The sequence below is a fragment of the Nycticebus coucang genome, chromosome 10 (assembly GCF_027406575.1).
Source record: "Nycticebus coucang isolate mNycCou1 chromosome 10, mNycCou1.pri, whole genome shotgun sequence".
NCBI classification, from domain to species: Eukaryota; Metazoa; Chordata; class Mammalia; order Primates; family Lorisidae; genus Nycticebus; species Nycticebus coucang.
In genome coordinates this window covers 94,066,359-94,083,201 of record NC_069789.1, presented here as the reverse complement: position 1 = coordinate 94,083,201, position 16,843 = coordinate 94,066,359, and the positions used below count along the sequence as shown (strand labels likewise).

At 40.7% G+C, this 16,843-nt stretch overlaps 1 protein-coding gene across 1 annotated transcript in view; it reads left to right on the top strand.

The window, feature by feature from the left end:
• The first annotated feature begins 304 nt into the window (after window positions 1-304).
• Window positions 305-16,843, top strand: part of POU2F1 (POU class 2 homeobox 1) — a 194,089-nt gene continuing 177,550 nt past the window's right edge. Inside the window, exon 1 of the mRNA XM_053605727.1 lies at window positions 305-379. Coding sequence (XP_053461702.1) covers window positions 319-379 — 61 coding nt within the window. The 5' untranslated portion in view covers window positions 305-318. The remainder of the gene's footprint in view (window positions 380-16,843) is intronic.

Sequence of the window (16,843 nt, the reverse complement as noted above, 5' to 3'; positions counted from 1 at the left end):
GGAAAAAGTCGCGCATGTGCAGAGTAGAAACGAAAACAAGCAAACGGACGACTGGCAGGTTGAGGGCGCTTCTTCAGCTACCGAAGGGCCCCAGCGGCCTGGAGGCGCGTGCGCAGAGCGCGCGAGTGGGTGGAGCTAACTTCCAAGGGGGCCGGCGGCGAACAGTGCCTGCCTCGCGCGCCCCCTGGCGCGCGCCCGGGGAGAGGAGGGACCCAGTGGGGGCGGAGAGGAGGGAGGAGGCAAGCAGGGCGGGAGGGGGAGGGGAGCAGGAGCGAGGGAGGGTTTATCGACCGGGCGATTTTGGTTAAAATATTCAAAATGGCGGACGGAGGAGCAGCGAGTCAAGATGAGAGTTCAGCCGCGGCGGCAGCAGCAGCAGGTAATCATTACAGCATTTTACATATTCATATTCATACTCAACCCCGGCTCCCGCTGCCCCCCCCCGCGACTTAGCATAATTTATTAGTACTCAGGATTATTATAATTAACGGCGGGGAGATGGGGGGCCGGGGAGCACTGAGCCCCCGCCGGGCGCGGAGCAGAGGGGGAAAGAGGCTCCGAGCGGCCAGGCAGAGGGGGAAGACAAGGGGCAAAGGGGGCTGCGATCCACCGCCCTCCTCCTGCCCCCGACCCACCCCGCCGCCGGCTCGCCAGCCCGCCCGCCGGCACCGGCCCTCCTCCTCCGCCGGCCGCCGCCGCCTCCTCGCCGCGGTGCCGGAACCGGAGCGGGTCCGCGGCGGGCGGCGGGGCCGGGACAGAGGGAGAGGACAATAAAGACATTTTACATATTCATAGCTGCTGGGCCCGCGGGGCGCAGTGGGGCACGGGCGGGAGGCCGGGACCGGGCGGGCGCGGTGTGGGGGGGCGTGGAGGGGGATGGAGGTGGCGGCGAGCACAATGCCGGGGAGGCGGCGGGGCCGGAGCGGACCCCGGCGGCCGGACACCCGGACACCCGCACGCGTCTTCCCCCCGGGAGTGGGCCCGGGGAGTGGGGGGCGCTGCTCGCAGCTGGGGCGGCTGTGGTGCGCCCGGGGTGAGCGTCCTGTTTGCGCCCCTTTGCTGCACAGGGGTCCGAGCGGGGCTGAGCGCGGGGGTCACGGCCCTGGGCACCTCGGCCGCACCCCTTTGGTCCCCAACTAGCGGCCTGACCTGAACCAGGCCTGAGGTCTAGGTGGGTAGGGGTGAGCGGTGGTGGGCGCTACGAGGTGGCCTCTGGGCGGCGGGGGCGGGGAGCCCGCGCCGGGGTCCGTTTCGCTCCCTTTGGGGCGGACTGGCTAGGAAGGGGCCCTCGGGGGAAGTTCCCCTCGGAGGGGTGTCCTCTGGGGCCGCCCATGTGCCCAAGCCATTGGTCAGCAGCCCTCGTGGGTGTTGTAAAAGTCCCCTACTTCCCCGTCGGCCGCGGCTTAGCGGGGGAGTTGGATTGGAGGTGCCCGGCGAGGTCTGATCTCCGGCTCCCGTTCCCCCGCCCTTCTCCTCCCCCTGCGCCTGACCCGGACGCTCGGGGCGGGTCGCCTTCGGGGGCTTCTCGCTCCGAGGCCCCAGAAGTTCCCAGAGGCCTCTTAGAACTTGGATGTAAAGCATTTGCCCCTCCTGCCCCAGAACGGACACAAGTTTATAATCTTCATTTCCCCCCTTCTATTGGGAGGTGGTGGGTAGGGATGCGGATCCTCCCCCTGGTTCTGTGCTGGTGTTTTCTTGTCAGGTGCTGGATCCTCTGTACTCTCTGCTTAGCCGAACCTCTTCTCATTTGAATAATGTCTAATTCGGGGAGGTTTATATTATTGAAATGGCCGCCTGGCTTTCCCCGCCTCTCATGTTTAGTAATTCAGACCTTTAATAACAGCCACTCACAGCCCAACGCCGTGTTTATATTTTACATTCGCCCCATGTGCTTTTGTGGTTCGATATGATTCTTCTTCTTCTTTTTTTTTTTTCTTGGCAATCCACAGGGCTCTGAGATCAAACCCAGGCTGTGCTGGGAAGAGAGGAGGAGCGCTAGGCCTTGGCTTCTCCAGCAGTAGCCTAGGCCTCATGTTTTCTGCTGCTTGATTTATTTACTAATAACCAAAATGACTGCCCCCACGAACTTCCACACGTACACACACCCCTCCTCCGCGGGCAAACCAAACCCTCTTGAGGCCTTAGTAGCATTTAAAACACCTCCTAGCTAAGCATCAACTCAGTGGTTTGTTTTCTCTTAAAAAGACTTAGTTATAGTTTGAAGTAATATTGGGCCTAGGACAAATTCTATCTACTGATAACAAATTTTCAGAGGCTGTGAAATCCATTTTGGTTTAATAAAAATAGATTACTTTGTTTTATGGATATTCTCGCTTCTCAACCCCAAGTTAAATACTTTTAGGCTTTTTAAAACTTCGCAGGATTTATAAAGCCTATACAATTTTATCCCCCTGGGCGCTGTGTAATAGCTAAATATTTTAGAAATTCCAATTAACAACCCTTTTCCTAATTTTTCTGTGTGGTGCTCGCTTTCTAACCTCTTCCTTCTGATTTAAAATGGGGCTGGCATTTATTTTGTGCTTTCACTGTCATAGACTTGCTTATTTTAATTGTAGCTCTACTGAAAACAGAAATGAGGTTATGTTTTCTTTGAGTATTTGTGTCATGGTTAAATGAATGAAAATAGAAGAATAAACACAGGCATTGTGTCTACCCCAATCTTGGAACTTACTCTCCTCCTAATACCCCTGCCCCTCTTCTTTAAGTTGTCAGCATTGATTTAATGTTTTATCTAGATTGAGGACAGTTGGCCTGTGAGAGAAGCTGATTAACTTTCACTGTTCAGAGGAAACAATTTTGATTTTCGGTCTTTTCCTGTGGTAAATTTTTGTTTAACATTTTTTATTTTGTGTAGCTGTGTATATATTTTTTTAAATGGTGTTGCATCTCATTGGTGGATATTTACCTCTGTGAGCTGAGGGAAGAATTAAAGGATAAACACTAATGTGTTAAACCTTGGAAATTATGCTAAGACACTTTGCGGTGATTGGCTAACTACAGTATTTTGTGGGACATCAGTCTTCTGTTTAATTTGTAGCAAAATTCTAGGTTTTGTGGACTAAAAGCTAATTTCACATAACTGGTTCTGACTATTTTCTTCTTTCCCTCCCAGTAGGCAGGCCCTGAATGCAGCAAGAAATAAATATCTGTATCTTTTAGGAGAATGTTTGCAGGTGAATGACTGTTTCAGAGACCTGAAGTGTAAGGTCTTGTGGACAAAAAGCGGCAATATAATTTCATACCTTAAACAGCATATGTTTTTGCACCCGAGTCCCAAGATGTGGTCAAACTGATGATGTCATTGGACAGAGGACAAGGTGCAGTTAATTTGATTTATTGTCCTGAGGTGAAGTGTAGCAGTGAAGCTTTCTCATAGGGAAACCATTTATCTCGGGACAATTTCCTTTATAGCAATTTAACCACTACTGAGGCTGTAGATATTTTATACAAGATGAGAAAATGTACACGGATTTTATAAACAAATTTTCAAATAACAAAATTCCACTTACAGTTTTTGTAATATAGAAAAGGATGGATATTGTTAATGCCTTATATTTTGGTTTGGTTTTCCATGATGTAAAAATTTATATCCTCAAATTCCCAAATGGAGATTGTAGGTTTTATTTATTTGTGAGGGAGGGAGGATTAAATCAGTATAATGTAGAAGCAGTCCATATTTATGTTTATATTTAGATATGTTTGTTGTGATCCTTCAAACTCCTGAAAGAAGCTGCATGGCCCAGGCTCATGAAGCGACTATTTGCCTTAGAACCTATTTCAGTGAATAAAGCAGAGTTGAAGAGAATGAGGAATATATATTCTTTTAGGTTGAAAGAGGAGTGTTTAAAATAAAGCAGAACACAAACAGGAAAGGTTATGCTTTGAAAACAGTTTTTAAAAAAATAATTCATAATTCTTTTTGGATTTGTCTTAAATCAGTCTGGACAAGTTTGTGCATTTTGTTTGGATGAGTGATTTTTAAAATTGTTTCATTGCAGGGTACTAATTTCACTTATAATTTCTGACATATTAATACATTTTCTTGTTGGGCATTTATTATATTTTTAACTAGTTGATCTTAATGTGATGATTACAATGTCCTGGGAATGTGATGGAATTCTGTCACAGCAATTGCTATGCTTTATTCCTAATCCTAATTTGTGATCCTAGTTTGATAGAGTTATTTAGGTTATTTTTGAGTCCTTATAAGTTTATAACCTGCCTATCTCCTTTTACATCTGTCTGGTAGCTTCTCACATGTTTCTACAAAATCCAGTGTCACTCTTACCTTGCCCACCTATTAATTACAATAATTTTGATTAAGGTTTTGAAAATTGATGTGACAGCCAACCAAATGTTTTTAATTTCTAAGACTGTTCTGCTTCTAAGCCATTACTGGAACGGTAATTTTTTTTTTTTTTTTTTTTTTGAGTCAAGAGTCTTATTCTGCTGTCTAGGTTAGAGTGCCATGGTGTCAGCCTAGCTCACAGCAACCTCAAACCCCTGAATTCAAGCGATCTTCCTGCCTTGGCCTCCCAAGTAACTGGGACTACAGACATCTACCACTATGCCTGGCTAGTTTTTCTAATTTCAGTAGAGATGGGGTTCTGCTCTGACTGGGGCTTAGGCTGGTCTCTAACTCCTGAGCTCGAGGGATCCTCCTGCCTCACCCTCCCAGAGTGTTAGGATTATAGGCATGAGCCGCTGCACCCAGCCTGTAAAAGTAAATTTTAATCTCTTTCTCCAAATTCTAATTCCTTTCATTTTGCCCTTGTCAAAAATCCCAGTAGTCAAGGAAAAAACAAACAGTGCTATCATTCTATGTTTAAATGGTGTAGTATTCTGCAGTGTTTTAAATTTACTGCTCTCTGCGTTAAAAGGTTAGTTAGTATAAGCTGGCTAGATTGAAGTAATTGTTAATCTATCATTCATCTGGTCAGTGGATATTGGAGTAAGTTCAGAGCACAGAATGTTAAACTGCTGTTATCAAGCCACCAAAGATGTTTAACAGCACCTTGAATATTTTAGGCAGGTGGTTCTAGAATAATAGAAATTTGAATGTTATCTTTTTAAGTGTTTTCTATCAAAAAATGAAATACTTGAAATGTTTCTTGAATTTGTATTGCTATATTGTGAATTTGGTTTTTTTTTTTTTTTTGAGACAGAGTCTCACTTGGTTGCCTTGGGATTGAGTGCTTTGAAATCATAGCTAATGGCAACCTCAAACTCTTGGGCTCAAGCAGTCCTCTTGAGCTGGAACTACAGGCTTCTGCCACAATGCCTGGCTATTTTTAAGAGACCAGGTCTCACTGTAGCTCAGGCTGGTCTCAAACTTGTAAGCTCAGGCAATCCTACCCACTTTGTCCTCCCAGATTGCTAGGATTACAGGCATGAGCCACCGTGTCAGGCCTGAATTTGTGTTTTTTAAGTTGGTCATTCACTTTCCTAAGTATCTGTTTCTTTTGTACTTGAAAAACTAATAATGTGTAGTAGTGATTGCCTTATTGTTACCAGTTATTTTTGTTGTGTTTTTAATGTTGAAAACCCACATACTTAATCTTTTCATGTTAGTCTTCTTTCAAACACTATTAAAAATAATGGTATGTGATTCATTAATTGTTTTTATGCATCAGTATTAGTTGAATTGCATAGTTTTTGTGATTAGTAAATACTTGCTATGAAGCCTAACCCATTCCCCCATCCCCAAGTCAAATTTTATTTTTTATTTTATTTTTATTTATTTATTTTTTTGAGACGGTCTTACTATGTCGCCCTCGGTAGGGTAGGGTGCAGTGGCATCATAGCTCACAGCGACCTCCAACTCTTGGGCTTAAGCAGTTCTCTTGCCTCAGCCTCCCAAGTAGCTGGGACTACAGGTGCCTGCCACAATGCCCAGCTATTGTTTGGTTGTAGTTGTCATTGTTGTTTGGCAGGCCCAGGCTGGATTCGAACCCGCCAGCTCCTGTGTACATGGCTGGCGCCCTAGCTGCTGAGCTACAGACGCTGAGCCACCAAAAAAATTTTAAATTGGGATGTGTTTTTCCTACTGGAAATGATTGCATTTAGAACTATTCAAATACCTGTAATTACTGTTTAGAGAACAGAACAGGTCACAGACAAAACATGCCCCTTTTGGGTCACCCATCATCTTGATTCTGATGCCTTCTTAAATGCTAAATTCATGAGCAAATATACTTACTTATTTCTTCAAGGAAATCTAATATTAGGCATTAGTAGAAAGCTGTGGATTTGATTCAGTGACATGTCCGCTTTATTTTAACTTCTATATTCCTCCTGAATGAATTCTTTCCTTTTCCTTCTTTTAGGAAACTGTTTGGCCAGAATTTTGTTTACTTCTTTATTATGTTGCTTACATGATATAAATATCTTTCTGAGTGGTTAAATGTAGTAATAATTAAGGTTCACAGAGAATAGCAGTTTCGTATGCATCTTTTGCTGAACATTTTTGTACCTTGACATTTTATGAGTAAAGATAATTGAATAACTTTGTAGATTTTTATTTCTTCTTCAGAATAAATCAATTTATTTTGTACTGAGGTATTTCTGTTCTAAACTGGCAAGAAGCTCTCAAACTCTTTTACCAGTAATAGCAATGGAAATAAAAATATCATGATTGGAACTGATTTACTGATCCATTTATAGTATATTTAGAATTTGGAAAATGAGAATTGCCTTGAGTTTCAGAACCTCTGGTTTGAAGAAGCTTTTTGCATGTAATGCATGTGGTTTATAGGGCTCTGTGTGTTTTTACTATGGTATGATAATTTTTTGAACATTGATAAGATCACCTTGGTATACCCTGTGAGTGATACAGCCTGCCCTTTTTTTTTTTGGAGACAAAGTCTCACTTTGTTACTGTAGTCTACAGTGCCTGTGGCATCAGCCTCCTCAAGGCAACTTCTTGCTCAGGTTGGTCTCAAACTCCTGAGCTCAAGTGACCCTCTGGCCTGCTTTGGCCTCCCAGAGTGCTAGGGTTATAGGCGTGAGCTACCGTGTGTGGCCTAGTTTTTTGTTTTTGTTTTTTCTCTTTAATTTTTTTTTCCCATTTAAGTCTTCACTTGAGATTTCAGTATTGCCTAAATTTTGCTGACAGGAGTACTAATTGATCAAAAGAAGAATTAGCAAACTTCTAGATTTATCAGATTCTTTTTTTAAAGTACTGTCTAGGAAACTGGTTATTTATCCAGAGAGGATGCATTATATTATTTTTTTTTAATTGGTAATGTCAAAAGCAACAAAGCTAAGTGTTTGTAGTGGCTTCACTTAGCCTGCAATATTGAAAATCATGGCAGGGGCCAGGTGCAGTGGCTTACACCTGTAATCCTAGCACTCGGGGTGGCCAAGGCAGGTGGATAGCTTGAGCTCAGGAATTGGAGAATAGCCTGAGCAAGAGTGAGATCCCATCTCTAAAAAAAAAAAAATAGCCAGGTGTTGTGGCAGGCGCCTGTAGTTCCAAATACTCTGGAGGCTGAGGCAGGAGAATCGCCTAAGCCCAAGAGCTGTGAGCTGTGACTACAAAAACTGAGGCAGGAGGATGCTTGAGCCCAAGAGTTGGAGGTTGCTGTGAGCTATGATGCCATTGCATTCAACCCAGGGCAACAACTTGAGACTCAGTCTCAAAAAAAAAAAAAAAAAAAATAGCATGTACAATTTAATTTGTCACATGATTTATTTCATAATTCTCTGTAACTTTATTGGTGTTTATGTTGGAATCATAGAACTAGTGTATGAAATTAAATCAGTAAAATAATAATAAAAATTATGGCAAGGTTAATCCCCTTTCCCCCCAAGTGAGCTCTCTGTTTGCAATAGTTATATAAACAGGAATGGCTGGGAAATGAATATAATATGTTAAAAGACTCATTTGTGCTTAAAAATGTGGTCACTTTAAGGAAGATGTACTGGCATCTTTAAGTGAATATATGTTTATAAAACAAAGTGACTTAGGTATTTTCTAGTTTTAGTACACCTATTTTAATGGTCTGCTTAATGAAAAAAAATTGCTTTTTTGCTGATTCATACTGCAGGAAATAATATTATAATCAATCTTTAAAAATAGCTATCTTAAACATTTCTTAGCTTATAAAAAGCGTCTGCTGTGTGCCTGGTCCTATGCTAGTCATCTTTGGGGGTAAGAAAAAAATATAAGACTAGTGTGGTGGGGTTGCTGTGTTTACATAAGCAGGGAATTTAAAACAATCTGTATAATTACGTGGTAAAATATGTGACAGGTAATTAGTTCAGGGTGTGTCCAAATTTGAAAGAACCAAAGCATCCTAGAATGTTATAGCTGGAAGGTAATGTAGATAAAATCTATCTTAAAGCTTGGCTTCACAGATGAGGAAATATTCTAACAGTGGTTAGTGACTTGTACACAGTCCCTTAAATGTTGAGTAACAGAGAAGAACATCACACCACTGCCTTTACTTCTACTACCTGGTCCCTCCCTTTGCCACATTGCTGCCAGTCAGAAAAGACTTTATGCAGAAGGTGTGATTTTTAAGCAGAATGTTAAAGTGCAGAAAAGAATTTAGAGGAATGGAAAGATGGGGAGGCCATTGCAGGAAAGGCTGTGCTCGATATTGTGCTGTGCAGGTAAAGAATGAGGATGCATTTGTTCTGTGTGCAGGGAAGCAGTCCTGAGAACTTGAGGACTGATGTGATAAGGTGATGTTTTAGGATTACTATGGTGGTATGCAAAATGATTTGAAATAAAAGGGAGAGATTTGATCCATAGAAACCAGTACATAAGGTATTTGGTTTATCGACTAATTGCTAGAAGTGCTGCCAGAGATACAAATATAATAAAGCAATTACCTGACCTCAAGAGGCTTTTAATCTAATAATGATGTAATGAAATAGATAATCCATGATAAAGATGTTGAGGATATTGTCCAATTACATTACACGGAATAAGGACCTTTGGGAGAAATTCTTGCCTGGCTTTTGCAGTAGGAACTGTTTTATCTGACCAATGGGTTTATTTTTAGTCTTGTAGACCCTGAATTGTCTAAGAGGCTTGGTTTCCTTTTCAAATCAAACTACAGTGTGTAGGCCAAATTAGTAACTTGAAAGAAGGCAAGTACATAGGCAGTTATGGTATGCATTTCTCCTAGCATCATTCCCAGTTCCAGTTTTTTGTTATTACATTTGTTTTGTATTTCTTTTATTGCTTCCATCTTGAAACTCCTGCTATTTCATGTTTTATGTGGGCTACCTTACATCCTTTCTGCAGCAAGGCAGGTATAAACATGATATAAAATAAAATTACCACAATGATGACATAATGATACTGTCTTTATTTTTATAGTACTTTAAAATTTATGGCTGGATTCATTTTCATTACCTCAGTTCTTTCAGGCAAGTACTATTATTATACCCATTTTATAGTTAAGTAAAATCAAGTACAGATTAAGTGACTTTCCCAAAGTCATGTGCTTTAATAAGCACTAAGTGTGGGGGGGATAGTAAGACTTCCAGATTAGGCTAGGTAGAGGAGGGGTGGGAGGCAGTTTGGAGCTCTATTGTGGAGAGCTCTGAATGCTCTGCATTGATGTAAGGTTTTGGATTTCATTTGCTAGGGAGTAGGGAGTCATTGATTTTTGTTCTTCTGGGCAGTGCCATAATCAGGGCCCTTAAAGTGTTTAGCAGCTAATTAGAGGCAAAAGGGTTTTTAGCTTAGGTTATCCAGAGAAGACCAGTGCCTTGAATATAGGGTGTCCCAAAAGTTGCGCCTAAAGTTGCCAATACATAGGGGAAATGGGAAATTGTAGCTGAACACAAAATAGTCATTACAGAATTTTACAAACAAGTGGCCAACATGTAGAGAATCTTTGTGAACTTTTAAAATGAATATTTGTAAATGTACATTCAGCCACAATTTTCTATTTTTTCTATGTATAGTGACTTTAGGGGCAACTTTTGAGACATCCTGTAGATGTAGGAAGTTGAGAGAGGGACCCATTTCTGTAATAAGGCAATTAATTCAGTGTTAGACATGTTACTTGAGACTTGTTTAGGTGGGTCTTCTTAGGTTATGAATTCCTTGTAAAAATGTGTTAGTGAATTAAATGTGTGGTACACGTAGGAATACTAAAGTTGAGATTTGTTTTTATGCCACTGTGTGTGTGGACTGAGCATTAAGTCTGAACATTGTAAATTCTGGACATCTCATTTTAGTCTTTGTCTCTAACTTCTATGGTTGTTTCCTTCAACAATAAGATGGTGATAATAGCAGTGCTGGAGAGATGCTCTGAGGAGTAACAAATTGATAGCAGAGGCAGAAACTGTAATAGTTTCTGTTACATGAACACAAGAGTAAAATCAGCAATTTACTACCTGTGGTGCTGTAGAGGAGAAGCTTCAGCAGCTGATTGATTCTGGGAGGCATCTGATTAGGTTGCACATTTCTCTGAGCTAGCATCCTGGGAGTGTACCTACTTAGGACTCTTCTGGAAACTTTATCCAAGAGAGGGGTTGCATTGAAGCAATGTAAACAGCTCTTTGATCTCAAGGCATTCCCTTTTCTAGTCCCTTCTCCTACCTATGTGTTCTTAATGGTTTACTACTTCCTTAAATAGCACAACTCAACAGTTCCACCAAGGAAGTCCCCTGTGCACCTACCGCAAATACATTTTATCAGTTTTAATTTTTTACAAGGTCTCCTTAAAACTTGAAGGTCTGCTTTGGAGGAGTGGTTATGTTTTATCCTGAGGCTTGCCTGGCCTCTTCACCTCATTACCACTTTATCAACCCCAATCCCAGTTTCTGACACATGACCTGAGAGTAAACCCATTGTTTTGGTCAGGCCAGTGTGTTGGGTGTTCTGTGAGAACCTTTGCTCACACTGTAGCTTCCTTGGAATGCCTCAGTTGTTGTGTGGGAGTGTGCAAAGGGCACTGGGGATTGAGAGACCTGGTTTGTACATCACCAGTTGGCTCCCTAACTTTAGGACAAGTTACTTTATGGATTTTTTTTAATTTTCATTTGTAAAATAAGAGTGATTTCAAACTTCTAAAAGCCCTTGGTGTTTTTTAAAAGATAAAAGTGGAACTCTTCTGATTAAAACTGGATGTAGGAGGCAGGGAAAGCTTCCTCCTCTACTTTGCACAGTAGCCCTGAGGCACTTAAGCAGCATCCTTAGGACTCCTGTTGGGGGTCTGTCCATTATTCTTTCTCCATGGATAGCCACCTCTCAAACCTGAGCTCCTGGCCAAGTTCTCTGCATTTAGCACTTAATTTGTGTTCATTTAGTTAATTCAGTACTTCATTATACAGTCTTATTTTCTTCTCTAATTGATTATATAAATAAATCTTATTTCTTCCTAAGAGCCTTGAGAGGAGGAATACACTGATAGAGACAGAGTAGGCATTTAGAAAATAATGAATACTTGATTGATTAAATTAGTGGTTCTCATTCTTTGCTCGGATAAGAGCCACCGTGGAACTTTGTTACTTTGCTCAGATAAGAGTCACCGTGGAACTTTGTTAATGTGCAAAGGCCCTCACCTGAGTTTCCAATACAGTAGAGACCTGAAAATCTTTAAAAAACTTTACAGATGATTCACTTGCATTAAATGATTACGTGTTGCATTTCATAGTTGTTTATTGCTTGGAATACTTAGAAGAGTGGTTCTCAGTTATTGCACCAATAGGCCGTATAGTGGAAAGGCAGGCTGAGAACCAGGGGCCTGGATCCTTACTCTGTTTCTACCACTTTCTAGCTTTCTGATTCTGAATAATCATTTACCTTTTTCAACCCATAGGATTCTCATTGAAAAATCACAGGCTGGACTAGATAAATAATTTTCATATTTTTTTTCTTTGATAAGATGTGGAATTCTTCACAAACCATCTTTTGAGTGAAGACTAGTAAACAACAGATACTTTGAGTAGTTTGGCATTTATTTGAGTACCATTTTAATAAACATTAAGACTATAGAGGGTGGCACCTGTGGCTCAAGGAGTAGGGCGCCAGTCCCATATGCCGGAGGTGGCAGGTTCAAACCCAGCCCCGGCCAAAACCCCCCCCCCCAAAAAAAAAAAAAAAAAGACTATAGAACATGATAAACTTGATCTTAGCCAGAGAGTTAAGTTATATGTGATGGGTAATTCTGAAAGAGTGGAATTTAGATTTAAAACTTGAAATACTCTATTATAATAATGTGAATGAGTGAGAGCAGTAAGTCCAATCAAGAATTGTAGTACTCAGTGTGAGTATGAGCTAGAGTCTGATTAACCAATCTGGCTGATCCTTCGGCATTTGTGTAATTTAACAAATATTTAAATTGAGCTTTTTCTATTCCTTGTAAGGCATGTAGTACTGGAGATGGAGTAGAGAATAAGACAGCTGTATGTGGTCTCTGCCTTCTCAGAGCTTGTAGTCTGTCAGGGAAGTCATATATTAAATAAAATTGGTCATAGTTCAATGAGTAAAGTATAGGAAGTTCAGAGGATACAGGGAATGTATCTTTGATACATTCTTGTCCACATCCTTGATATGGAGAAGAAGATTTAGGAAGGGCTCTCTGAGGAGTGATGTGCATACCTATATGATGAATAGGAGTTAATCAGTCCAAGACTGGGAGTGGGAAATAAGATTGAAAGAGTTTGGGGCAAAAGGAACGGAACACAGTCACACCTCCAGTATATAGGGAGTACACCTTGAGGGTTTGGTTCCGGGACCACTCTTCTTCCTCCCTCCCCCATACCCAAATCCAAGTGTTCAAGCTTTGCAGTCAGCCTTGTAGAACTTGCGTAGCATATATGAGCATTTCACATACCTCAAATATTGTGGCTTTGATTCACATTTGGTTGGGGGGGAAAAACAAACAAACAAACGTGTAAGTGGACCTGTGCAGTTCAAACCCATTTTTCAAGGACCAGCTGCATCATCATGTCCCACATGATGGTATTTCAGTCACCAGCAGACCGCATGTACAATGGTAGTCCCATGAGATTATAACAGAGATAAGATAAGAAAATTGCTTATCTCCTAGTGACATCTTTTTTTTTTTTTTTTTTTAAACAGAATCACACTTTGTCACTCTTGGTAGAGAGCTGTGGTGTCACAGCTCATAGCAGCCTCAAACTCTTGGGCTCAGGTGATTCTCTTGCCTCCTCCCTCCTAGCTGTGATTAGGTGGGAGGTGCCTGCTACAATGCCTGGCTATTTTTAGAGACGAGGTCTTGCTGTGGCTCAGGCTGGTCTTGGACCCATGAGCTCAAGCAGTCCACCTGCTTCAGCCTCCCAAAGTGCTAGGATTATAGGTGTGAGCCACCATTCCCAGCCCGTAATGTCTTGTTGATCCTGATCCTGTGTATGCCTAGGCTAGTGTGTGTGTTGTGTCTTAGTTATTAACAAAATGTTTAAAAAAGGCTGGGCCTGGTGGCTTATGCCTATAATTCTAGATCTGTGGAAGGCCAAGGCGGGCTGATGGCTTGAGCTCAGGAGTTTGAGACCAGCCTGAGCAAGAGCAAGACCCTATCTCTACTAAAATAGAAAAAATTAGCTGGGCATGGTGGCAGGTGCCTGTAGTCTCAGCTACTTGGAAGGCTGAGGCAAGAGGATCTCTTGAGCCCAAGAGTTTGAGATTGCTGTGAGCTATGATGATGCCAACGGCACTCTACCTGGGGCAACAGATTAAGACTCTGTCCCAAAAAAGAAAAAAAATGTTTAAAAAGTAAAAATCAAATTAAAAATTTTTTAAATAGGAAAAAGTATAGAATAAGGATATAAAGAAAGAAAACAGTTTTTTTTTAACAGGTGTAAACTGTGATGTTTTAAGCTAAGTGCTATTACAAAAGTAAAAAAGTAAAGAGTTTATAAAGTAAAAAAATTATAGTAAACCAATGTTAATTTATTATTGAAGAAAAAAATGAAAAAAAAATTTATTGTAGTCTAAGTATACAGTGTTATAAACTCTGCAGTTTTGTACTGTAATGTCCCAGACCTTTATATTCACGCACCACCCTCTAACACACCCAGAGCAACTTGTAGTCCTGCAAACATAAGTGCCCTACTTTTTATCTTTTACTTTTTATCTTTACTGCTCATTTTCTATGTTTAAATGTGTTTAGATACACAGATACTTACCATTATGTTACAGTTACCTGCAGTGTTCAGTAACATGCTACACAGGTTTGTAGCCTGGGACACCACCACAGAGCCTATGAGTATAGGAGGCTGTATACCAGCTACGTTTGTGTAAACGCACCCTGTGATCACAAGATGATGGAATTGCCTCACGACACAGTTCTCAGAGTTCATCCCTGTCATTAGGCGAAGTAAAACTGTATATAAAATTCTTGAAATTAGTGAAACTAGCAGTTTGAAGAGTTCATCCCTGTCATTAGGCGAAGTAAGACTATATAAAATTCTTGAAATTAGTGAAACCAGCAGTTTGGAGGAACTGAGGTTCAGTATAGCCGTTTTAGGAAGAGTGAGATTTAGCAGACGATCTGAAGATGATTTTAAATTATGAAGCTGTTTTCTTGATGTTTGTACTTTTAGTGACCACATCTATAGATGAAATTTGTGGAAGAGATTTGATGCATTTCAGCAAATGCATTAATTTCTAGTAACAACGATAAAAAATAACACTCAGCAAGTGCCAATTATTGTACTAAATACCCTGTATGCATTCATATTAATTACAGTGCCTCTGTGGGGTGAGTCTCTGTTATCCCCATTTTTCAGGTTAGGAAACAGGCTTTAAAGAGGCTAAGCGGCACATCAGGTAGGCAATTAAAAGCATTATCAGGCTCTTAAGGATTAGATTCTGCGTCCAGCTAGTTGAATGGTGCCAAGAACTTTTCAAGTAGAGTTGGGAGCTTGCAGAATTTCTGCTACAGTATCTATAGATTTCCTGGCTAGTATTTCTGAGTTTATCCTCAGTGCTCTTGCACAGTTCCCAGGTCCAGACTGTGTGGTCTAGAATCAATCATGCATCCTTATGTTTATGTTGCAATTTGGAGAGCCAGACAATTGATTACCAAATCTAATGTCAGCCTAGCTTTCAGGCATTTCCACATGCTAACAAGAAAGTGTTTTGAATCTTTCTGTGTTCAATTTGCTGAATACAATTAAACCCATAAATCCAGAACATTTTGGATTTCTATTAAGAATTTTATATATATATTTTTTATATTTCAGAATATTAGGGGGTACACGTTTTGTTTCATACTTTTTGTGTGTGCAGATTGAGTCAAAGTAAGAATCGCCTTTTAAACTGAAACTAATTGCAGATGTTAATCTCTAGGTAATTTTCATTTGAGACATCGTTGATATTTGTGACACAGTTGATGAGATAGAAAATTAGGATTTACAATGTTTACATGTTATTTTGATTAACACATGTTTTAAAATAATTTAATGTTTCTTAAATGGGTTGTGACTTAAAATTAATGTGCAGGCAAATTATGCAAAAAAATGTGGATTTACATACCACCTTCGTTCCCACCTTCCAAGTCGTTATTGAACCAGGGGTATAGTTTTCAGCTGAGGAAATGTAGCAGTTGATCATTATTTCTGATGGGATGCCAGCCGTTTAATGGCATTTGTTCCCAATCATATACGCCCTGTTTAATCATGCCTTTCATCACCCTGTTGCATTGTTACGCTGCTTGTCTCTGAAATTTTTCCTTTACTCCTCATTGCTGAGTCTCCCGGCCCCCTTCTCAGGGTCCTCCCTATCCCTCTGGGTGTCTCATGCTCTCAGTCAGGAAGAATGCTGCTTTGGCAGACTCTGTATATACACTCACATGCCAATCACTGTTGGTTAGAAAGGAATTGGTGAAAATGCTCTGATATTTTGAGACACATCTTAAACGTCTCTCTAGCCTGAGAAAATAAATTAACAATTTTGTAAGTGTTGCTGGAGAAAATCGTGGTATGCTGCTGGAATCATATCTTAATAGCTACATCATGCTATTAGGGCTAATATGAGCTAGTTCAGTTGAGCCCGTTTTTAGAATTTATTCTGCATGTCTGCAGATACACATACCCATTGGTGCACAGTGGGTAGCATCCACACTCACACCTGGATGTCTGTGTCCTCATGCACACATAATTTACATGGAAGGAATCATAGTTTTCCTCCTATTATGTAACTTGGCTTTTTTTGTTTTGACAAGGCTTTCTATTCTTTAGGATTCACTGAGTAAATAAACAACCTTTTTTATTTTGCTTGGTGTAACCTTTGAGTAATTTCTAGGCTTACTTTTTTTTTTTAAGATTTCTGTATTTAGTGGAATGACTTCTAATGGCACAAATGACAAGCATTAAATGGGCTATAGAATTATCTAACACTCAGGGTGGCCTATAGCTGATCAAGAGTGACTCTTAGTTCAAACAACAATGATGACTACAGCCAAAAAATAGCCGGGCGTTGTGGTGGGCGCCTGTAGTTCCAGCTATTTGGGAGGCTGAGGCAAGAGAATTGCTTAAGCCCAAGAATTTGAGGTTGCTATGAGCTATGACACCAGGACACTCTACCCAGGGTGATAGCTTGAGACTCTGTCTCAAAAAAAAAAAAAAAATGACTCTCAGGTAGAAAGAACTAATCTTAGGTAGAAAGACTTCATTAAGTTAGCAGAGGGAAAATTTTCACCTTTTCTTGTCTTCAAAACTGAAAAATGTTGATATGTCTATAGGTTTTAATTCTTCAAAAACCTGCCCTTTTTATTTAATAGTTTTTAACCAATATTCTGCCACGTTCTTATCTCATCCTTTTTAATGGTTGCACAGTGTTTTATTGTATTGATGGACCAGTCTGTTTACTTGATCTCTTTTGATGTATTTT